A 23,923-nucleotide genomic window follows, 5' to 3' on the forward strand; every position below is an offset into this window, starting at 1 on the left:
GGCATAGCAGGGTAAGGAATGAAGTGCTACTCAAACATTCCAGTGACCACAAACTATTCTGAAATTCCAAAATTTAGAGATGAAATTCTGGCCTGAAAGTCAAATAGCAATAGCCTCATCAAATTCAATGGGGCCAAGATTTTACCCCAAGAGTGAATTCTTACATTTTATGAATATCGGGGGAAAATAGAGGATGTGTGGTTCAAGATGTTGTGGTGTTAAGTCATGGCATCTCTATCTATAGTTCACAGAGTGGTCCAATTATCAAGGAAGAGTTAGTCTGCCGATGTTTTGATGTATTGACAGGGTTCACTTGTGGCACAACTTATTTTCATAAAAGAGTGGCTTTCATAACTAGAAACCTAGATTGAATTACACGTTTTTGTATGTGCCAGTTCTGCGAGGCAGTGACTTGAATGGGAGTCAGTGTCACTCAGCCTCTCATGAGAACAGGCCCTTGATCTTTCTGTGGAAAAATAGATACTACTGGGCTGCTTCCGTTTCTTAATGCTGTTTATCTGTATATAAGCTTCTTCATCACATACTTGAACTGTAGAAAACGATTAGTCAGAAATGTTATAAAAAAGTTTATTCTGCAATGTTTCATCATATTGCATTGCATCTCTTTGGTAAAAATAAACTTTATAAACATTTTAATTAACAGAGGTTAGCATACAAAAAACTAAACATCTAAATTGTCTTTAAAATGTGTAAAGGACGGAACAGAGTTTGGTCATCTATTGGCAGAGTTATTCTAAATAAACCCAAGACCTACAACTCCAGTTACTTTGATCAGGAAAACATTCTTACAATTTCATTTCTGAATAAATTATAGTTACAATGATGGCAACATAATACTTTAAATTATACACTTTTTAATTTCTTCAAACTAGAAGAAATGTACATTTATAATACAGTATCGGTAATGGCATTGGCAGTTATATGTGAAGACTGTGCTTTAAAATAATGTCAGGTGCAATGTTTAAAATACTCTTTCAATAAATATTTTGACTACACCATTGCTTTAACCATTTTTGTTAAACTTCCGTTTATAGAGTTGCATATGCTATGATTTTCACTGAACCAATAATTTAGTACTGGAATATGAAACACTGATATTGTTACAGTCATCACATCAGTATTTAACAGGTCTTATACACTTCTTCATTTTAATTAAGAATTGCAAGTGACGTTAACACTTTTTCTACCCTTTTAATAGCTGCTATAATATAGTTAAACTGACTGTTTGGTATAACTCTTTACATAATGTCACTGAAAAAGCAGTTTAAACACTCTTCAATGCATACTATATACAACATAGTCTCCCCCTCAGACCGCAAGGTGTATAAATGAAAGGTTATGAAACTATCTAATTGAACAGTTAGGGTGACATTCACATGCCCTACAGCTGGAGATGTTGAGATCTGAGAAGCAAGAGATTGCAGGAGGGCCCTATAGCCCTTCTGTCTGCTGGAACAGAGCAATAAAATTAATACTGGAACACAGGTGAGACAAGTGAGGACAGATCCATTCGCCTTTAACCTTCAGGGCAGTACCACACAGACTGTAGAAACGGGTGCAAACCGGTAATATAGTGTCCTGTGCCTGCTACCACTTGCCCAGAAAGGAGGATTCCCATCCCCTATTATCTCCCAGTTTGTTCATTTAGGCTTTATGTAAAAGGTATAAATAGCACTCCTAGCTTTTTGTTAATTACAGAATGATTTTATTGCACTGGGTTTTCATCTGGAGACTAAAATACATAAACTGATCTCCCACTTCTGACACCCTCACTCATGCTAAGTAGCATAACTGATTCCAGTGTAAAAGTGGAAGTCGGGCCCCTACTTAGCATGGAGTCTTTTTATTTTCTGAAAAAAAATATTTTGTTAGGAAATGAAGAATAAGATTTGAACAGATTAACATTCTTAACAGCAAGAAGATGGGTATGAATACAATTTCCTGCATGTGAATATTTAGGGTAAGAGTGGGCAATAATTTTTGATAGGTGGCTACTTCAAGAATTTGGTATGTGGTCAAGGACCGCACTTTTCCATGAGATTAATGGAAGTATGGGGTGTGGGATGGAGGTTGGGTGCAGAAGGAGCTTGGGGCAAGGGTTTGAAGTGCAGAAGAGGGTGTGGGATCTGGGAGGGAACTGGGTGAACGAGGTGGTTGTGATTTGGAGCAGGGACTGTGGTACAGGAGAGAGTTCAGGGGTTTGGGATATGACCTAGGACTAGAGGGGGTTGTGACTTAGGAGAGGGAATTGGAGTTGTGGGTCTGGAAGGGGTTATGGGGTGGGAGGCAGAGGGCTGAGATGTGGGACAGGGGGCAGAGGGTTGGGGACAGGGAAGGGCTGGGGAGCCAGAGGGAAGCTCTGGCTGGGAGACACTTACCTGGGTAATTTCTGGGCAGTAGCCCAGCAGGTTTTATAGCTAGGCTCATTGCCTTCCATACCCTGCAAGCCACTCAGAACTGCTAGCTACAGGGCCACATGCATCTCTGAACAGCTGCAAGCCCCAGGGAAGTGGGGAGGAATACTTCACATGCTGTCTGTTCTTTAAAAAGAGACAGCTCCCATTGGCCACTGTCTGGCCAATGGGAACTGTGAGATTGTGCTGGGAGGGGAAGCAGCACGCAAAGCCTCTCCCATCCTCACCCCGGGCTCACAGCTTTTCACAAACAGGGCTTTTTTGATTGGCGTGCAGGGGCAGGGCAGGCACAGTGCCTGGCTAGGGCTCCTGTTGCACCCACGGGCTGGTTCCAGTGGCTTGGTGGGCTGGATTTGGCCCACAGGCCATATTTTGCTCAGCCCAGATTTAGGGCATGGTCTAGCTTCCTTTAAGGTTAAAAGGAATGTTGTGATTAGCTTTAGCAGGAGCTTAATACCACACTTATTCTATCAGACTGAATTTAAATAATTTGAGATACAGAAAACAAATTTCAAAGGGCTATTAATAATACTTCTCCTTAGTTGAATCGTTATTTTTATATTGCTATATTTATTTATTTAAAATATTTTTACCCTGCTTCTCTATTTAAAATATTCGAGGCAGCTTGCAGAATTTTAAAACACAATATATACAAGAAGTAAAATATTGAACACATTTTGCATCAAACACTATAAAACAAGTATGTTGGCAAACACTAATGAAAGCAGTGTCAAGCATCAACACATACAACTCAGTGTTAAGAAATCCCATGAACTACCCAGTTTGTAATTACATTTAATGAGCCTTTTCATTTGTTTGTTTCTTTGTTCATATGGCCAGCTAATTCACTGCTTAGGATATCTAAGAGAGATGCAGATGAGATGCAAAATGGAGCACACTGGGGTATACCATTTTTTCCTCAGTAGAGCTGGACTGGTGGGTGTATACACTCAATCACAGTGCCAGAGATACAGATTTCTCTCTTTTTTAAAAACTTTTATGCTTAAAACTAGAAGTGTAGCCCCCTTAAAGCCATTGGATGATTGAATATCTTGGGGCCTGATCCAAAGCCCATTAAGTCAATAGGATTATCTCCATTATCCTCAACAGGCACTGAAGAAGAACCTTAAAACAATGGGAATTCAGCAACATTGCTGTATGAATACTGAACATGGAAGGGATAATTATACGAGCAGGATACTGAAGAAATTGACAAATAAGAAAACACCAAACTCCAAGAGCCTTGTATCCAAATAGCCAGAAAAACGTTATCCCATTAGTAGCAATTTAACTTCATTTCTTTTTGTTGGAGCCAGCAACCAAAACCTGGACAGGGTTTCATTTATGGGAATACAGTATATGATTCTAATTCTAAGCCATCTTGTCCAACACTTAGAAGCAGCAGTTTAACATATGAGCTAATCAGACTAATGGCACATCACACTGCTTCTCAAATACAGGCAAAATGACCTCTGTTAAGTTTTATGCTATGCTGGAACCTACTTAAGGCATTCTTATACTTACAGTGCAGTTAAAGTTATTCTAATGTGTCAGACCCTTCCTTTTGCACAAAATCCTAAAATATTGCCACCATCTGCATTAAGATCTAAGCAATCAACATTGAGCTTTTTTAAAATATCCATTACACTTGATTACTATAAATAACATTCTTGTCTGCAGGATGTCTGGGTTATAAAGATTATTATTACTGCAAACATGATGAATTTTAAGGAACTTCACCATCAAATATGAAGAGAGCACCATGATTCATGGTGTATGCCCTGAGAATGCCATGCTGTTCGACATACACTGTACTTCAAAGGAGGCTAAAATGGTATAGACATGGTGAAGCCAAAGCTCAGTAATCAGTAGCCTGAGACCAAAGTAGCAGATATTAAAATGCATATAGTGTATTTAGAAATTAATGTCATTAACTCTGTTTTTCTAATCTTTAAGGAAACCATTATATTATGCTTTTCGTAAACTTGGCCCAGTGTTCTTGACCCAGTCATTTACAATTTAACCATCTAGAATCTTCATTTGTGAATTAAAACAGCATTACCTTTGTGTTTATTAACAGGTATTTTTTACACATGACAAACAAATACATCAGCAAAAATCTTTGCTGCTGTGTATTCAATAATTGGGGAAAATGGTAAGTGGCACACTTAAAATGGCAATTTCTCAGTGTTTGCTACACCAGTGAAAGTTATTTGTGTCTTGGGGAGGGAAAGCGGGAAACTGTCTCCCCTCATATAGGATGAAATTCACTCCTTTGTGAACTTATGCATCCCCCTGGAAATCACTGGTCATCAAAAAGTATACAGGCAGGTTTTCACATGTCAAACATCTCTTCTAATCTGAAAAGATTAAAGAAAACCTTATCTAAGCAACAATTACAAATAAAAGGCTAAACTATAATTTAGCATAAAAATAAAAAACAAGCAAGTCCTCTTATGGCTTTGATCTTCCTTGTGAAGGGTAAAAGTAGAAGAGTATTGTATTGCCACCCTTAAAAAAAATATAGGAATATATTCACACTAACAAACATTACTATTTTTTCCGCTGCTTTTGACTTTGGGTCCTTGCAGTACTTATTAGAGAACCCAAACATGTGCTGATGCCAGCAAGGTGGAGCAAAGACCCAGCTGCCTCTTTCAGCTCCTCATCAATTTCTTGACACAATTCCTTGAGTGCTTCCTTGCTAGGCTGACTTTTGTCAAAGGTATCTACACAAGGTTGTGATGCATAACCACTGTCTCCAAGAGGATCATCCTCAATGTCTGTATCCACTTCACTATGAAATCCTTCACTGCCATCACTTCCTGCATGGCTGGTCTTGGAGATAAATTCATATAGCTCATCAACAGAGGACAAGGAAGACACACTGGACCTAGATGCACAACGTTGTGAAGCCATGCTGATAGCGCTGTAATTGTGATCCTCCTTTGGGTCAATATTAGTGGCTGCAGAATCATTTTCTTGCAGATGTATGGAACTGTGATGATTAAATGCACTGCCATAACTCCTCTTGTTGGGCCTCTTAAGAGGTTGGGCCATCTCGCCTATTGAAAGCAAAGATGTGTAAGTAAACAAAATAGAAGAAACTAAGATCTTACATCCCAGTACATAATCTGACTAATGTGCAAAGGTAAGATTTTTAAACTAAATACTTAGTTTATATAAGGTGTGATGGATCTGTCATTTAATGATCACTGAATACTAGAATAGTGATAGAAATGTAGCCGTGTTAGTCTGGGGTAGCTGAAGCAAAATGCAGGACAATGTAGCACTTTAAAGACTAACAAGATGGTTTATTAGATGATGAGCTTTCGTGGGCCAGACCCACTTCCTCAGATCAAATAGTGGAAGAAAACAGTTACCTACATGCTTCCAGCTCCCATCCAGAACACACCACACGATCCATCGTCTATAGCCAAGCCCTTCGATACAACCGCATCTGCTCTAATCCCACTGACAGAGACCAGAAGCTTCAGGATCTCTACCAAGCATTTATAAACCTCAACTACCCACCTGGAGAAATAAAAAAGCAAATTGAAAGAACCAGACGAATACCTAGAAACCATCTACTTCAAGACAGACCCAAGAAAACCAACAATAGAACACCACTTGTCATCACCTACAACCCCCAACTTAAACCTGTCCAACACATTATCAATAAACTACAGCCTATACTGGAACAGGATACCATACTCCAAGAGGCTCTGGGAGACAGACCCATAGTCTCCTATAGACAACCACCTAACCTCAAGATGATTCTTACCAACAACCACAGGACATACCACACTAATACCAACCCTGGTACCTTCCCTTGCAACAAACCCCGTTGCCAGCTTTGTCCACATATTCATTCTGCTGATACCATTATTGGACGTAACCAAGTGAGTTATAAGATCAAGAACACATATTCCTGCGCATCCAGAAATATAATCTATGCTGTCATGTGCCGAAAGTGTCCGTCTGCTATGTACATTGGACAAACATTTCAGACACTTCGCCAAAGGATTAATGCCCACAAAACAGATATCAGACAAGATCACAAAGAAAAAACAGTTTCTTGCCATTTTAACCAGAAAGGACACTCTCTCAATGACTTAACCACCTGCATTCTGCTACAAAGACCTTTTACATCTGCACTTGAAAGGGAATCCTCTGAACTGTCATTCATATTAAAATTCGACACTCTCCAAAAAGGAATGAACAAACACTCAAGCTATCTTACCCATTACCAAGATAGCTTCCCCAATTATCACCTCTAATACCATTAACTCACAAACATCCCACTCTCCCCACCCCTAATATCATCAATTCACAGACACTTACCTTCCTTCCTCCCCCCCCCCCTGCACCCCGCTCCTGTTCTGAAATGTGATTTGTCCTTTTCATATGTGTTCATTTTTTTAAATTGTATCCTTTGGTATCTATGGTTGTGACTATTTTCTTCCACTATTTGATCTGAGGAAGTGGGTCTGGCCCACGAAAGCTCATCATCTAATAAACCATCTTGTTAGTCTTTAAAGTGCTACATTGTCCTGCATTTTGCTTCTGAATACTAGAAGATCTTGATATTCAGCAAATCATGAATATGAATATGAACAAGCTGGGGACCAACCCGTTAAGTAGCAGTTCTGCAGAAAAGGACCTGGGGGTTACAGTGGATGAGAAGCTAGATATGAGTCAACAGTGTGCCCTTGTAGCCAAAAAGGCTAATGGCATATTAGGTTGCATTAAGAGGAGTATTGCCAGCAGATCCAGAGATGTCATCATTCCCCTTTCTTCCGCTTTGGTGAGGCTGCATCTGGAGTATTGTGTCCAGTTCTGGGCCCCCCACTACAAAAAGGATGTGGACGCATTGGAGAGGGTCCAGCGGAGGGCAACTAAAATGATTAGGGGGCTGGAGCATATGACTTATGAGGAGAGGCTGAGGGACTTGGGTCTGTTTAGTCTGCAGAAGCGAAGAGAGAGGGGGGATTTGATAGCAGCCTTCAACTTCCTGAAGGGAGGTTCCAAAGAGGCCGGAGAAAGGCTGTTCTCAGTGGTGACAAATGGCAGAACAAGGAGCAATGGTCTCAAGTTGTGGTGGGAGAGGTCCAGGTTGGATATTAGGAAAAACTATTTCACTAGGAGGGTGGTGAAGCACTGGAATGGGTTACCTAGGGAAGTAGTGGAGTCTCCATCCCTACAGGTGTTTAAGTCTCGGCTTGACAAAGCCCTGGCCGGGTTGATTTAGTTGGAATTGGTCCTGCCTAGAGCAGGGGGCTGGACTTGATGACCTTCTGAGGTCTCTTCCAGTTCTATGATTCTATGAATAGCAGAGTTAGAGAACCAGGCTAGTAGTCTCCAACTATGGAGTGTCAGAAGGAAACCAGATTATGATGCTGAATATGCAGGATGACCATCCTACTGCCTCCCCACTATTTATAAGTTAGCTACAGTATCTCTCAATAACCAGTCTGTGGATTGGCACTGGTCCCTGAGATATCCCTGACACAATTTAGGAAGGCAGCAAGCCAGTCTTTGCTCTCAAAAAGGTTGAGAATCACTGAGCTAAAGTGTACCTCATTTCTGAACATTTCAGCTATTTTTAGCTCTCAGTGAAGGAAAAAGCAATGTGTAAAACTATTTATGCTTACAGTCTAAAATTCCTTGTTCAATGGAAGTATTTAACAGCATCATTGTAGAAGCAGCATCAATATCAGATTCTGTAAAGGAGAGGAAACAAAATATTAGGTTTCTTTTTGGGATAGGATGAAGAACAAAGAATCTTGCTAAAAAATAACAGCAGCAACAAGAATATGCATTTATAGTTGGGGACACAAGAAATTGGAATCACGTGTGAAAGAATCCCAAAGAAGTATGACTACTGTATGCTTCAAAAATAGCTCAGGAGCACTAGTGAATGTGTAGAGCCCTGTGTGAATACCAAATTTGTATCCATATTTGCAAAAATGAGCTGCAGATAGCCCCATCCCCATCCGTGAATGCAGGTATCTGTGTATATAAAGTGGGTATCTGCAGACTTGCAGGGCTCTACGAATGTGACTTTATTAGAACAACCATTGCAGAACAAATCACAGTGTATTTTAGTAGGGATACAAACATTATAATGTAAATTTCTAATGTATGTTAGAGCTGAAATCAAGGAAGGCTTCACGTTAGACCATTTTGTATACGTACGATCATGCTGCAATGTTATATTTTTTCTAATGAATAGCTGCTATTCATACCAATACAAAGAAGATTAGCCATCTGCCATATTTTGCCCAGGCCTGGATTAATGAAAAGGACATTGAACACTGAAATGCAAACTTGCTCTTTGCCTTGTGACCCAAATGAAAAAGTGTGCAAGGATTTTCAAAAAAGGTGCATCTGCAAATTTCAGACTACAACTTATTCTGAATATGAATAGCATTGTGGGAGGGCAAAACATACAAAAAATTAATGCCATAATTACCTTTGAGAGACTGGCCATGATTCTGCTTAAGTACAGAGGTTAAATAATGAGGACAGGATGACCTACTGAAAAGAAAAAATAAATTAACTAAAGCCACAAATAGTACTAAATTTAAAATACTATGACTAGGAGGAAGTGAAGAAATTTCTATACCATAAAAAGTTAAAAGAAAAAATCATTAAAATAGGTGAGGAAAGCCAAGGAAGCTGCACAATTTCTACTATTTTTGGTAGCTAGATGGTAAGCAAGCCAGTCTGATTACTCTAATGTTTAGATTTATAATCAGGACTGAAAAAAAGCCCATCCACTTTGGGGTGATTAGGAAATTTTACATGGCCAGTCATCAACTTCTGCAGATTCTAAATGCTCATTATATTTTTTTAAAAAGAGCTCTAGCCTTTCTGGTTGTGAAGAAATCTTTCTAAATGTTACCTGAACGTAAATCAGCACATTGACGTCCAGAACCCAGGTGCTACGTATTTTGATAGGCTACAGATAAATGAAGACTATCAAGAATCCTGTCAGTTTCACTGATGATAATCAAAATGCTGTGGCGAATGAGGAATTAAATCAATCTCACTCTGCAGCTGCTAGAGCAAGCTCTGAGTAGAAGTAGAAGCAGGCAGTGGAACTTACTGAGAAGGATTCAAAATCTGAGGCTAAGGGAACAGTAAAGCAACACAGGCCTCTTCCCTTCATAGCAGCCAGGAGTCTTGGAAGTGGGACAAAGTAAAGGAGTCCCAGCCAGATGTCTAGAGTGGAAGAAAGGAACAAAGAAATGGGGGCAGAGGAGAGGGCCTTCAAATGTAATCAAATACGTAAGCCCCCCCAGGCGGGATCCAGGGACAGATGAGGGGCGGTTGGCTTGTCTCTGAGATATTGCCCCTCCCGCATATTCATAGAATCATAGAACCATAGAGCTGGAAGAGACTTTAGAAGGCCATCAAGTCCAGCCCTCAGACCAAGGCAGGACCAATCCCAACTAAATCAACCCAGCCAGGGCTTTGTCAAGCCAAGACTTAAAAACCTCTAGGGATGGAGACTCCACTACTTCCCTAGGTAACCCATCCCAGTGCTTCACCACCCTCCTTGTGAAATAATTTTCCTAATATCCAACCTGGACCTCTCCCACTGTAACTTGAGACCATTGTTCCTTGTTCTGCCATCTGTCACTACTGTGAACAGCCTTTCTCCAGCCTGATTGGAACCTCCCATAGGGAAGTTAAAGGCTGCTATCAAATCCCCCCTCGCTCTTCTCTTCTGCAGACTAAATAGACCCAACTCCCTCAGCTTCTCCTCGTAAACTTTGCTCTCTGAGAAACGGAAGACAATGTAGGAAGCAATACACTGTAATATTACAGAACAGACAAAAATGGGAGAAAAACCAAGAAAGAAAAGGCAGTATGGGGGAGGGGGAGAGGGAAGTGAATGCTACTTAAAACAGGACTTGACTCACACATTAACTGATAAATTTCACTAGTATTTGTCAAAATTATTTGACAGATTTTTGTTGTATTATTTGACCAGCTCTATAGCTAGCCATATACTATTCTGTGAATACGTTATTTAACACATACAAGTCAAATGAATGAAATAGTATATTCAAAAAATATTTTGTTACTCAACCAGCTCTTATAGTGTGTAACATTTAGTTAAAAATGCATACAAAATAATTTTGATTAGCAATATGTAGCAATTAAATATAGCATACAACAAACATTACACAACTGTTTTGTCTCTTCAAATGACGTGAAGCATAGGTCTTTCTTACCATTACAGGGTCAGACCTCAGGTAAGTATGCAAGGATGGATTCTTCAAGCCCAGTCTATCATAAGGCTGGGGCCACAACTGGGGACAGCTGGGGAGCCCCCATGCACAGGGCCAATAGTTAGGGCCCCAGGGCCAGCAGCAGAGCCACTGGAACTCCAGGTGACAATGGACGGTGGCTGGGAATCCTTGGAGCTGGAAACCCTGTGGGCAGAGGAAGTCCCACCCCTCCAAAATGGACATGGTCCAAATGCTGGAGCCGTATAAAAGGGAGTAGCTCAGCTTAGTCTGGGCTGGACACTGGAGGAGAAGGACTTCCTGCAGAAATGATCCAACCAGAGACTCAGATGATGGGATTCAGAGACTGCCTTGAGCTGCTAGTGCTGGAGGAGCCCTGGGAAAAGGCTGTTGTTCAGGACCGGAGGACCTGCAGACTGCACAGGACGTCACTGCACCAGTTCTGGTAGGAAGTGACCCAGGGCGGGTGTGCGAGTGCTATCTCCCACGCAAGGGAGCTCAGCGTGTTGCGGTTGGATTCTCCGCTGAAAGAGTGCAGAACAATTTGCCACTCACAGGGCCCTGGGCTGGGGTCCAGTGGTGTAGGATGGGACTGGGCCCCTAGCAGGGCAGTTGCCACATATTACTGACTCAGCCATTGGGCTGTGCTGTCCTGAACCAAGGGCTATTCTTATTGATTCTAGCCATTAGGCTAGGGCTGGGCAAAATACAGCCCACAGACGGGATCTGGCCCACCAGGCCACTGGATCCGGCCCACAGATGCAGGGGAGAGCCCCAGGCAGGCTCCCTGCTTGCCTCACCCCATCTGCACACCACTCAGAAAAGCAGCTGCCAGGCTGTTTCTCTTTCACAACTGTGAGCCTGAAGGGAAGGAGAGGGAAGGCTTTACGAGCTGCCCCCACCCCAGCACAATCCCATTAGCTACTTACTGGCCAGTGGGAGCTGGCTGTTTGAAAAACAGGCAGCACACAAAGCACCAGTCCCCATTCCCCTCAGGCTCATAGTTATTCACACACGCACTTGACTCCTGCAGCCTGTGCAGGGTTGGAGCAGGCAGGGGGGCTGCTTCAGAAATGTTCTGGGCTGCTGGCCGGGAGTAACCCAGGTAAGTCTCCTAGCCCGAGCTTGCCTCTGGCACCCAGCCCCTTCACCCCCCAACCCTCTGCCCCCTTCCTGTGCCACTACCCCACATAACCTAAATACTCTGCCCCCTCCTGCACTCATCCTGCCCTCCCAGAATCTGCACCTTAATTCTCTGCCCCAAGTCACAACCCCATCCTTCCTTAGTTCACAACCCAAACCCCTGCCCTCCAGTCCACAACTGCCTCCTTCACCCAAACTCCCTCGCAGACCTCACACTCTCCTGAACCCTAAACCCTTACCCCAAGCTTCCTTCTGCACTCAACCTCCATCCCAGATCCCGCACCTCCTTCATTAATACCATGGAAGAGTGCGGCCCTCGACCACTTTCCAAAATCTTAGAGTGGAACCCATTGAAAATTATTGCCTACCCCTGCATTAAGCTGTGCTGTCCTGAACCAAGGGCTACCCATATTGACCCTTGTTACTATGGACTATATCCATTAGGCTGTGCTGCCCTGAACCAAGGGTTATGTTTATTGACTCTTGCCATTCGATTGTACTGCCCTGGACTGAGGACTTTTGGTACAGACTGATAGAGATTGCTTATGATCCAGCAGCCGACGAGGTGGTGTCCACATTCCTGGATACCCGCACCTCAAGGGAGGGAGTGTGCAAATGCCGTGACAGCAAATTACTGTTTTCAAAAAGTCACTATTTTCTCTAGCTCATTTTTTAAATAATTCCACTGAAACTAGGATTGTGTGCCAGTTACATAAAACCCAGGGCACCTGCTCACTCAGAATTGCCTGTTCTCCAAAGCAATGTACAATATCGCTACCCACAGATGCACAGACAGCTACTCACTTCCCATCAAGTTGTTAAGAGACAAAAAGTCCACTCCCACCAAACCTGAACATAGCTGAAAGGTTGCACAAAGATCTAGAGCAGCAGCTTCTCTCTGTGCTCCTAGCTATGGCCCCAGTAGAGTCAGATTTGGAAGAAAGAATAAGAATTAGAGAACAGGGAAAGAATAGGGAGAGTAAAGAGAGAACAGGATGCACATAAAGGGGAAAAGAACCAACAGAAGACAAGCAATAAAAACAAACGCAAATGAAAGCCAAGAAGATTAAGAACCCAGGACACAGAGACAGAGGGAATCATAGAACCATAGGGCTGGAAAACACCTCAGGAGGTCATCGAGTCCAGCCCCCTGCCCAAAACAGGACCAGTCCCAACTAAATCAAGCCAGCCAGGGCTTTGTCAAGCTGAGACTTAAAAACCTCTAGGAATGGAGATTCCACCACCTCCTTAGGTAACCCATTCGAGTGCTTCACCACCCTCCTAATGAAATAGTTTTTCCTAATATCCAACCTAGACCTCTCCCACTGTAACTTGAGACCATTGCTCCTTGTTCTGCCATCTGTCACTACTGAGAACAGCCTTTCTTCATCCTCTTTAGAACCCTCCTTGAAGAAGTTGAAGGCTGCTATCAAATCCCCCCTCACTCTTCTCTTCTGCAGACTAAAAAATCCCAAATCCCTCAGCCTCTCCTCACAGGTCATGTGCTCCAGCCCCCTAATCATTTTGGTTGCTCTCCACTGGACCCTCACTAATGCAGTCACATCCTTTCTGTAGTGGGGGGCCCAGAACTGGACACAATACTCCAGATGTTGAATAAAGGTGAATAATCACTTATCTAGATCTGCTGGCAATGCTCCTCCTAATGCAACCTAATATTCCATTCACCTTCACAAGGGTACACTGTTGACTCATATCCAGCTTCTCATCCACTGTAATCCCCAGGTCCTTTTCTGCCAAACTGCTACATAACCAGTCAGTCCCCAGCCTGTAAAAATGCTTGGGATTCTTCCGTCTCCAATTCAGAACCCTGCACTTATCCTTGTTTAACCTCATCAGATTTCTTTTGGTCCAATCCTCTCATTTGTGTAGATCACTCTGGACCCTATCCCTGCCCTCCAACGTATCTACCTCTCCCCCTAGCTTAGTGTAATCCACAAACTTGCTGAGGGTGCAATCCATCCCCTCATGCAGGTCATTAATAAAGATGCTGACCAAAACCGGTCCTAGAACCAATCCTTGGAGCACTCTGCTTGAAACCGACCGCCAACCTGATATCGAGCTGTTGATCACTACCCGTTGGGCCCAACAATCTAGCCAGCTTTCTATCAACCTCACAGTCCATTTATCTAACCCATACTTTCTTAACTTGCTGGCAAGAATACTGTGGGAGACCGTATCCAAAGCTTTGCTAAAGTCAAGGTATATCACATCCACTGATTTCCCCATGTCCACAGAGCCAGTTACCTTATCATAGAAGCTAATCAGATTGGTCAGGCATGACTTGCCCTTGGTGAATCCATGTTGACTTTTCCTGATCACTTTCCCCTCTTCCAAGTGCTTCAAAATGGATTCCTTGAGGATCCCCTCCATGATTTTTCCAGGGACTGAGGAGAGGCTGAACGATCTGTACTTTCCTGGATTGTTCTTCTTCCCTTTTTTAAAGATGGGTACCTCAATTGCCTTTTTCAAGTCATCCGGGATCTCTCCCAATCTCCACAAGAGTGGAGCAAAAAATAAGTTATGGATGAGCAGGAGGCAAACAACCAACCAATGCTTGCACTCTTCTTCTCATTCACTTAGCCCTCAAAAAGATGGCGGGCTTGTAAGAATGGGATAAAAAACATAGCTATGAGTTGAGTTTAGTGGAGAACAGAATACACGTTAAAATGGTTTGCACTAATCCTGTCTTTTAAAGTTGTCCCAGTTTTTCTGTAAAAGGGAGAGTGAGCCCATCTTCCTGCTCACTTGCTTCTTAAGCTTTCAGTCTTTCTCTGCAGATATCAAATGCTTCTCACGACATAGTGTCCTGTCGTGCTGGCCTGAAAATCTAGACTTTTTAGTTTCTCATGTCTGTCTCCTTTCTGCCCACTTCACTTCCTGAGCCCCTTTCAGTTCCTTCTCTTCACTGGCTATTCTCAATCTATTATCCGCCTTTCCCAACCTTCTACCTCCATTCCTTTCCACTCCCGTGTTAGGAAACAATAGAATTTGAAGGGAATGACTGGTCATCTCACTCTTTTCAAATCATGGCTTCCTTTGTGTCATAGGTTGCCCAGTTTATTATGTCCTTTGAGATTTAATCAACTGGGAAAGATTGTCATAACTTAACAATATACTTGCAATGGAAAATCTGCCTACCTTGTTGGTGGTACTGGTGGGGTATAAAATGCAAATGCTGAAGGAAAAGGTTGCTTTTTCAGAGCTTGTATAAGATTTGGCTTATATTCCGGATCAATGCACCATAATGAACCTTTTCCATTCACCTGGAGGGGGGGAAACATAGTTGTGTGAATTACAATATTTAGGAGAAATTAGTAAACAAGCCATCAAAGAGACCATTGTTACAATACTAATATTAAATGAACAACAAGTGTACTACAACACTGACTATAGGCTGAGATACTTCCATTTTAAACCCCTTTTTTCCTCACAATTTTCTCAGGTAGAAATTGTAATGTTTTATTTAACTCCATGCTAAATACTTTTGTGAGTTTAGAGAAAGTTTGTTCAACCATTTGAGGGGCAGAGATATGGGCCTCCTTTCTACTACCTCTCTAGAAATAAGGTCCCAAAATTGGGATTCTCTCCTTTCTCCCCTACACTCTAGGGATGTAGGGAGTTGTGTGAAATGAGCCCAGGCAGTTATGTCAGCTGAAGCTGTGCAATGGGATGAGCAAATGTACATGTGCACATTAGGAGTCATATTAACAAAAATTGCAAGATGAGCATCTTAAAAGGACTGGTGTTTAAAATGTTTGTAACTTTCTTCATTCTATCTGAAGTATTTTCAAATCCATGCAAGTCCCATGGTGTTAATGAGGACTAAATGCATGTTGGAAGTTGTAAAAATAAGTCATGTTTGATTTATCACATGAAAAAAGGGAGAATGAATTCTGAAAAACAAATGTGAATGAAGAGCTTCATAACTCAGAAAACTTTTCACTTCTCTTCTATCTAAACAAAATAATCTTTTGGTTGAGACTAGATACAAAGGTAGTCAGCATCCCAGGAATGTGTATGAAAGCAAAGGCTGGTTTACACACATCTTTTGTACTGCTACCCTGGTTTAGAAACACAATTTATAAAACAGTACAATTCCCTAATTATAGGGGATGTAGTTACAGAAATATAAAAGGTGCTTATCTCAGAATAGTATATTCTCAAGTTATGCCTATGCTTGCATAGAACCCTACTGTCAGACACAATTGACACCCACAGAAAAAAGTTACCTACTTTTTATAACTGTCAACAGTGGCACCCTCCTGAGTGCCAAACTTATGGGTCAATATATTCTTTCTTGCTGACAACTCCTAAAGAGAGCTAGGAGGGCAGGTAATGGAATGGACATGAGAAACATCTCTCAAAGAAAAACAGTTATGAAAGATAAGTAACCAGTTTTAGTTTTTCAAGGGTTTCCTTAGGTCAATTTCATTTTAGGTGGACTCACAAGCAGTATCCTCAGAGGTGGTCTTAAGAGTCACAGTTTGGCAATTTGTAGTAGCGCTCTACCAAAGCCAGCATCATCCCAGGCCTACTGGGTAAGTGCATAACAGGACATGAAGCTATGGACAGACAACCAGGTGGTAGTCCTATTGGTGTTCAGGATAGGCACTTGGGCCAGAAAGGCTGCCGAAGTGGCCTGTGCCTTGGTTGACTGGGTGGTTGGCACCTTTGTCTGATCATACCAGCAATGAATGCAAGAGATGGTCCAAGAAGAAATTCTCTGAGCAATCTTTCAACCTGTTGATCACCACAACAAACAATTGCGTCGACTTAAAGACTTGGTGCTTTCCACGTAGAAGGCTAATGCCCTTCTGACGTCTAGGGAATGCAGCCTATGCTCCTCCTCAGGTTTATGTAGCTTTAAAAACTGAGACACCAAATTGGTAAGGAAAAGCAGAAGTGGTCTCATCTGGATCTTGTCTTTGTAAAAGACCACATAGGGCAGTTTAATCATTCTAATCTGAGAGACCCAGCGGGTAGATGTTCCTGGTTGTAGTAACACAGGAACTTCCAAAGCAGAAGGAGAGAGCGAGAAACCAGAAACTATGAATTGCTGGTGGTGGCCTGGGCATATTACTTCTAGTACCCATCGGTCTGAGATTAGCCAAAATCAGGCCAAATGGAAGGGATGGAGGATGGATCCAGTGAAGTGGCTGGGGCACTGTTCTCAAGTGCATCATCATAATGACTGTTTTGGCCCCTTTAGATCTTGGGAGGGTCTCTCTCTGTCCTTTCTCTGGTAGCAACCTGATTGGGGAGTTTTCCAGAACCTAGGGTGAGCAGAGGATGGAATGACTTGGAATCAGAATTCTAGGGCTGGAAGATACCTCAGAAGTCATCGAGTCCAGTCCCCTGCCCAAAGCAGGACCAACCCCAATTAAATCATCCCAGCCAGGGCTTTGTGAAGCCTGGACTTAAAAACATCTAAAGATGGAGATTCCATCACCTCCCTAGGTAACCCTTTCCAGTGCTTCACCACCCTCCTAGGGAAATAGTTTTTCCTAAAATCCATCCTAGACCTCCCCACTATAACTTAAGACCATTGCTCCTTGTTCTGCCATCTGTCACTACTGAGAACAGCCTCACTCCATCCTCTTTGGAGCTCCCCTTCAGGTACTTGAAGATTGCTGTCAAATGCCCCCTCTCTCTTCTTTTCTGTACACTAAATAAACCCAAATCCCTCAGCCTCTCCTCATAGGACATGTGCTCCAGTCCCCTAATCACTTTGGTTGCCCTCTATTGGACCCGCTCCAATGAGTCCTCATCCCTTATGTGCCAAGAACTGGACACAATACTCCAGATGTCACCTCACCAATGCCAAATAAAGGGGAATAATCGCTCCTCCTAATGCAACCTAATATGCCATTAGCCTTCTTCGCTACAAGGGTACCCTATTCACTCATATCCAGTTTCTCATCCACTGTAATTCCCAGGTCTTTTTCTGCAGACCTGCTACTTGGCCATTCGGTTCCCAGCCTGTAACAATGCTTGGGATTCTTCCGTCCCAAGTGCAGGACTCTGCATTTATCCTTGTTGAACCTCATCAGATTTCTTTTGGGCCAAACCTCCCATATGTCTAGGTCACTCTGAACCCTATCCCTACCCTCCAACGTATCTACCTCTCCCCCTTAGTGTCATCCACAAACTTGCTGAGTGTACAATCCTCACCCAAGTCATTAATAAAGATGTTGGAGATAATGACTGTTAGGCTCACTACCTGTTAAGCCTGACAATCAAGCCAGCTTTCTATCCACTTTACAGTCCATGTATCCAATCCATTCTTCCTTAACTTGCTGGCAAGAATACTGTGGGAGACCATATCAAAAGCCTTTCTAGAGTCAAGATATATCACATTCACCTCCTTACCCATCTTCACAGAGCCAGTTACCTTGTCATAGAAGGCAATCAGGTTGGTCAGGCATGACTTGCCCTTGGTGAATCCATGTTGACTTTTCCTGATCACATTCCCCTCTTTCCAAGTGCTTCAAAATGGATTCCTTGAGGAACCCTTCCATGATTTTTCCAGGGACTGAGCTGAAGCTGACCAGTCTACAGTTCCCTGAATTGTCCTTCTTTCCCAGTCCCCCCCCTTTTTTTTAGAGATGGGGCACTACATTTGCCTTTTTCCAGTTGTCTGGGACCTCCCTTGATTGCTACGAGTTTTCAGACTTCCAAGTCTGCTGAGGAGTGTGAAGGCCCAAGGGGGGCCGACGAGTCTTTAGGCCATGGGGTTTTGAGTTTGTGAGCTTGAAAAATACTCTGACCCCCCTCAAACAGGAGGTCCTGAATGGTGGCCTTCTTCTCCTGGGAATATTTGGAGGACCACAACCAGGAGCTGCAGTTCATGGCCACTGTGGAAGTGGCTGTCCTGGCTGCTGAGTCAGTAGCATCCCAGGCCATTTGGAGGGCCCCACTAGCCATCACTGTCCCCTCATCCACTAAGGCAATGAACTCCTGGTGCAGGGCCTTTCTGAATTTAAGAGAATCCCACAGGTTAAAACTGTACCAGCCTAAGAGGTCCTGGTGCTTACACACCCTGAATTGTAGGCTAGCCATTGAACAAATATTTCTGTCAAATAAATCAAGTCTCTTTGCATTTTTGTTCTTTGTTGTGCCATTAATGTGGCCCTGGCCATCCCTTTCATTCACAGAAACACAACCAGTGATCCCACTGGAGGTTGCATGTAAAGATATTTGAACTTTTTTACAGGGACACAATCCTATTTTTCTGCCTTCTCAGAAGTTGGTGGAATGGAAGAAGCAGTCTGACATGGTGATTTGGCAATTTTAAAGGCCCTGGGTGTATGAGTAGCACAACCTCAGCCAGGGTGGAGGAGGATATAATGTTAAAGAGATCAGACTCTTCTGCAACCTCCTCCATTGGTAAGTTCAAGCATCCACACTTTAAGAGGGGCCTGGTACTCCTTGAAGTCATTGTGGGGACTGCTCATTTGGAAATTGTCCACCACTTCACTGTGTCCAGGGACAATGATGATAACTGCACAACCTATGGAGAAACAGGTTCCCCCCTCCTTCTCCAGGGATGGCTCCTTAGGTGCTGGAGACTGGTGCACTATCCCCACATAAGATTCAAACCCCAGGCTCTGGTATCAGAATGTGGTGCTAGGACCAGTTTGTCCAAGGGGGCAAGAGACAGCTGGTGGGAACATGGCAATAACATTGTTGACATATCTCACAGGTTCCAATATGTCCATTGAGCAGCCCACTATGTCGTTGCACCAGTCTCATGAATCCATGGCAAATCACCCTTTCTTGGTGAGGAGCTGAACTCCTGATCCAACTCAGACCACTGCCCTTCCAGTGAACAAGGCACCTGAGTACATCAAAGGATTCTGGTTGACAAGGCAAGAGTGAGGAATGGCACCTACATAACTAACAGTACTGGGAGAAAAGGGACTGGTGCCATAACAAGGAGAGGCCCTGCCCGTGCAGGTACCAGTGTCTTGGGAGATCATCTGGGCAAAGTTGCCATCTTTGATGGCAAGCTCACCTGTACTGGTGGCACAGGGACCTGCATCTGAACTCCGGAGTCCCATCTCTTGTACACAGAGAGCACATCGAGGACCTGGGTATTCTGATCAGAGAACTAAGATACAGTGCTGGAGTGTGAGGCTATACAGAGATAATACAATCATAGAAGACTAGAGTTGGAAGAGACTACAGGAGGACATCCAGTTGAACTCCCCACTCAAAGCAGGACCAATCCCAACTAAATCATCCTAGCCAGGGCTTTGTCAACTCTGGCCATAAAACCTCTAGGGATGGAGATTCCACCACCTCCCTAGGTAACCCATTTCAGTACTTCACCACCCTCCTAGAGAAATAGTTTTTCCTAATATCCAACCTAAACCTCCCTCACTGTAACACGAGAACATTGCTTCTTGTTCTGTCAGTTGCCACCAATGAAAAAAACCTGGCTCCATGCACTTTTGGAACCCTCCTTCAGGTAGTTGAAGGCTGGTACCAATTCCCCCCTCATTCTTCTCTTCTCCAGACTAAGTAAGCTCAGTTCCCTCAGCCTCTCCTCATAAGTCGTGTGCTTCAACCCCCTAATAATTTTTGTTGTCCTCTGCTGAACTCTCTCTAATTTGTCCACATTCTTTCTGTAGTGGGGGGCCTAAAACAGGACATATTACTCCGGATGTGGCCTTACCAGTGCCGATAAGAGAGGAATAATCACTTCTCTAGATCTGCTGGCAGTGCTCCTACTAATGCAGCCCTATTATGCCACTAGCCTTCTTAGTAACAAGGGTGTACTGTTGATTCATATCCAGCTTCTTGTCCACTGTAATTCCCAGGTCCTTTTCAGCAGAACTGCTGCTTAGTCAGTTCTCAGCTTGTAGTAATACGTGGGATTCTTCCATCCTAAGTGAAGGATTCTATACTTATCTTTGTTGAACCTCATCATATTTCTTTTGGCCCAGTCCTCCAATTTGTCTAGGTCACTCTGGACCCAACCTCTATCCTCCAGCATATCTATCTCTCCCCTCAACTTAGTGTCATCTGCAAGTTGATGAGGGTACAATCCATCCCATCATCAAGATCATTAATGAAAATGTTGAACAAAACCAGCCTCAGGACTAACCCCTAAGGCACTCCACTTGTTACCAGCTGCCAACTAGACATCAAGCCTATTTAAGTCAATGACCTAGCCAGCTTTCTACCCACCTTATAGTCCATTCATCCAAGCCATACTTCTGTAACTTGTTGGTAAAAATACCATGGGAGAACATATCAAAAACTTTGCTAAGGTCAAGATATATACCATCCACCACTTTCCCCATATCCACAAAGAAAATTGTCTCTTCATAGAAGACAATTAGGTTGGTCAGGCATAACTTACCTTTGGTGAATCCATGCTGATTGTTTCTGATTACCTTCATAGAACCATAGGTTTGGAAGAGACTGCAGAAGGTCATTGAGTCCACCCCCCTTGCTAAAAGCAGAACTAACCCCAACTAACTCAACTTCTTCCCCTCCAAGTGTTTAAAAATGGATTCCTTGAAGACCTGCTCCATGATTTTTCCAGGGACTAAGGTGAGATTGACCAGTCTTTAGTTCCCCAGATTCTCCTTCTTTCCTTTTTAAAAGATGGGCACTACCTTTGCCTTTTTCCAGTCATCTGGGACCTCCCCTGATTTCCATGAGTTTTCAAAGGTTTTCACTATTTACATCAGCCAACTCTCTCAGGGTATATCAAGACTGCTTTCCTCTTCCAAAAGAGGAAATGCAAATGAAGTGCTGATTAGCATAGTCTCACATTTCATTTGCATATCTTCTTCCTACCCTTTTTGCAGAAGAGGTTTTTTTCACCAAAAAATGCAGTCTAGACATGGCTTTTTCACAAAAAAACCCCAAAACTTTTTGAAAGAACCCATATGCCTCAAAAAATGAGGTTTACAGGTTCTTTCAAAAAAGCTGCGTCTAGACTGCATTTTTTAGCAAAAACCACTCTTCCACAATTGGTGACTGTGTAGCAGTGCCCATTTGAATAGACGGGGGGCTTCGGTTAATTTCTACTGTGGAGAGAACTGCAGTGGCTACTGCAGTATCTGTTGTGGAGCATGGTGGAATAGCATAATGCTTTATGAAGGTGTGATTAGACGACCATGTCGGTGTTCTGCATATTTCCTGGAGTGAGACTCCCTTTAGGAAAGTAGCTGATGTCGCCATGGCTCCAGTAGAGTGGGCCCTGGGAGTCATTGGTAATGCCCTGTTCTGGAGCAAGTAGCAGGTAGTAATGCATGATGTTATCAGCTTTGATATGCAATGAGAAAACAGTGGTTTTCCCTTGGACCTTTCAGCCAGGGATACCAGCAATCTCTGGGATGATCGAAAAGGACTAAGTCCTATCAAGATAGAAGGCACTTGCCCTTCTAATGTCCAGGGTATGTAATATGGCTTCTTCTCTGGAATGGTGCAGCTTTGGATAGAAAGTGGGAAGGATTATTGGTTCATTGATATGGAATTCCTAGCTCACTTTGGGTAAGGACAAGTGTGGCTGCAGAATGACCTTATGCTTGTGAAAGGTTGTATATGGAGGCAAAGCCATGAGACCTGTGAGTTTGCTGACCCACCTTCCAGAAGTGATTGCCAGAAGGAACAACCTTTTCATGGTAAGAAAGGTAAGTGGTGAAGTTACCATTGGTTCAAAGGATGGTCTTGTGAGCAAATGTAAGTCCCACGTGTGGGGAATGAGTTTTCGAGGTGGGTGAAGGTTCTGTATACCCTTCCAGAATCCTTTTAGAGATAGAGTGTGCAAATATGGAGAACCCATCAATTGGAGGGTGGAAGGCCGCAATGGCAGCCATGTGCACCCAGAGTGATGAAATTGATAAATTTTGTTTCAGTGCATAATTTATTCCAGTACTTGGTGGAGTGGCGCCCTGGATGGTTCGACTGCCCTGTGTGCGCAGCAGTGTGTAAACCGGTGCCGTTTGTATAGGTAAGTCTTGCGTGTCGTTTGTCTCCTGCTATGTAGCAGGACATTTTCACTGGTTGGGAGCATAGATAGGTACCATGCTGTCAGGCGTAGCGTTTGCCATTGGGGATGAAGTATTGATCCCTGGTTCTGGGAGAGCAGATCTTGATGGTTCAGAAGCAGGCAGGGAGGTCATAGAGACATGTGAACCATGTCTGTCAGGGCCAGGCTGGCACTATCAGGTTCATGCGGGCCCCATCCGTCTGCATCTTCCAAAGGACTTTGGGAATGAGAGGAGTGGGTGGCACGGCATATAATAGGTGCCTATCCCAAGTGAGAAGCATCACATCACCAAGGGAGCTATGCCTGCTCTTGAGCAGTACTGGGGACATTTGGAGTTCTGTCTGGTGGCAAAGAGATCTATCTGTGGTCATTCCCAGTGGTGGAACAGCTCATGGATGGTCCAGTTGTGTAGCTCCCACTCATGTTCTATGAGGAAGTTGCGGCTGAGGGCATTGGCCATAATGTTCTTGTCTCCAGGCAGGTACTCTGCCAAGATAATAATGTTGTGGTGGATGCACCAATTTCAAAGCCTGATCACCTCTGCATATAGCGACTGGGATCTCACACTCCCTTGGTGGTTGATGTAAAACATAGTTGGCATATTGTCGATGAGGACACACACCGAAGAGTCTTGGATGTATGGGAGGAAGTGCTTGACCGCATTGTGGACTGCTCGAAGCTCAAGCTTTGGACTCATCTTTGGGCCATTTCCCTTGTGCAAACTGTTGTTGGAAGTGTGCACCCCATCCTATCAATGAGGAGTCCATAGTAATTTGTTTGGACGGCTGGTCCCGGTGGAAAGACATCCCCTTACAGAGGTTCTATGCCTGGGTCCACCATTGTAGGGACTTTTGGGGAAGGCGAAATGTGTCTATGGATCTCATAGCTGGCTAGTGTGTACATTGAAGAGATCCAGGGTTGGAAACACCAGAAGTGCAGCCTGGCATGAGGGACCACAAATGTGATAGCTGCCATGTGCCCCATAAGTTTGAGGCAAGTTATGATGGGTACCATTGGCCTGGAGGTAATGATCATAACGAGGTTTCTTATATTGT

At 43.4% G+C, this 23,923-nt stretch overlaps 1 protein-coding gene across 5 annotated transcripts in view; it reads right to left on the reverse strand.

The window, feature by feature from the left end:
* Positions 1-1,134: 1,134 nt before the first annotated feature.
* Positions 1,135-23,923, reverse strand: part of FOXN2 (forkhead box N2) — a 71,985-nt gene continuing 49,196 nt past the window's right edge. Inside the window, exons 3-6 of one of the 5 annotated variants that reach the window (XM_075925100.1) lie at positions 14,999-15,123; positions 8,911-8,972; positions 8,090-8,158; positions 1,135-5,500 (exon numbers count right to left, since the gene is read on the reverse strand). In XM_075925100.1, the coding sequence (XP_075781215.1) occupies positions 4,989-5,500; positions 8,090-8,158; positions 8,911-8,972; positions 14,999-15,123 (768 nt within the window). In that variant the 3' untranslated portion in view covers positions 1,135-4,988. The other 4 variants (XM_075925099.1, XR_012902882.1, XR_012902881.1 and 1 more) reach the window with 4 other exon arrangements.

This window comes from Pelodiscus sinensis, chromosome 3 (genome assembly GCF_049634645.1).
Source record: "Pelodiscus sinensis isolate JC-2024 chromosome 3, ASM4963464v1, whole genome shotgun sequence".
In the NCBI taxonomy this organism is placed as follows: domain Eukaryota; kingdom Metazoa; phylum Chordata; order Testudines; family Trionychidae; genus Pelodiscus; species Pelodiscus sinensis.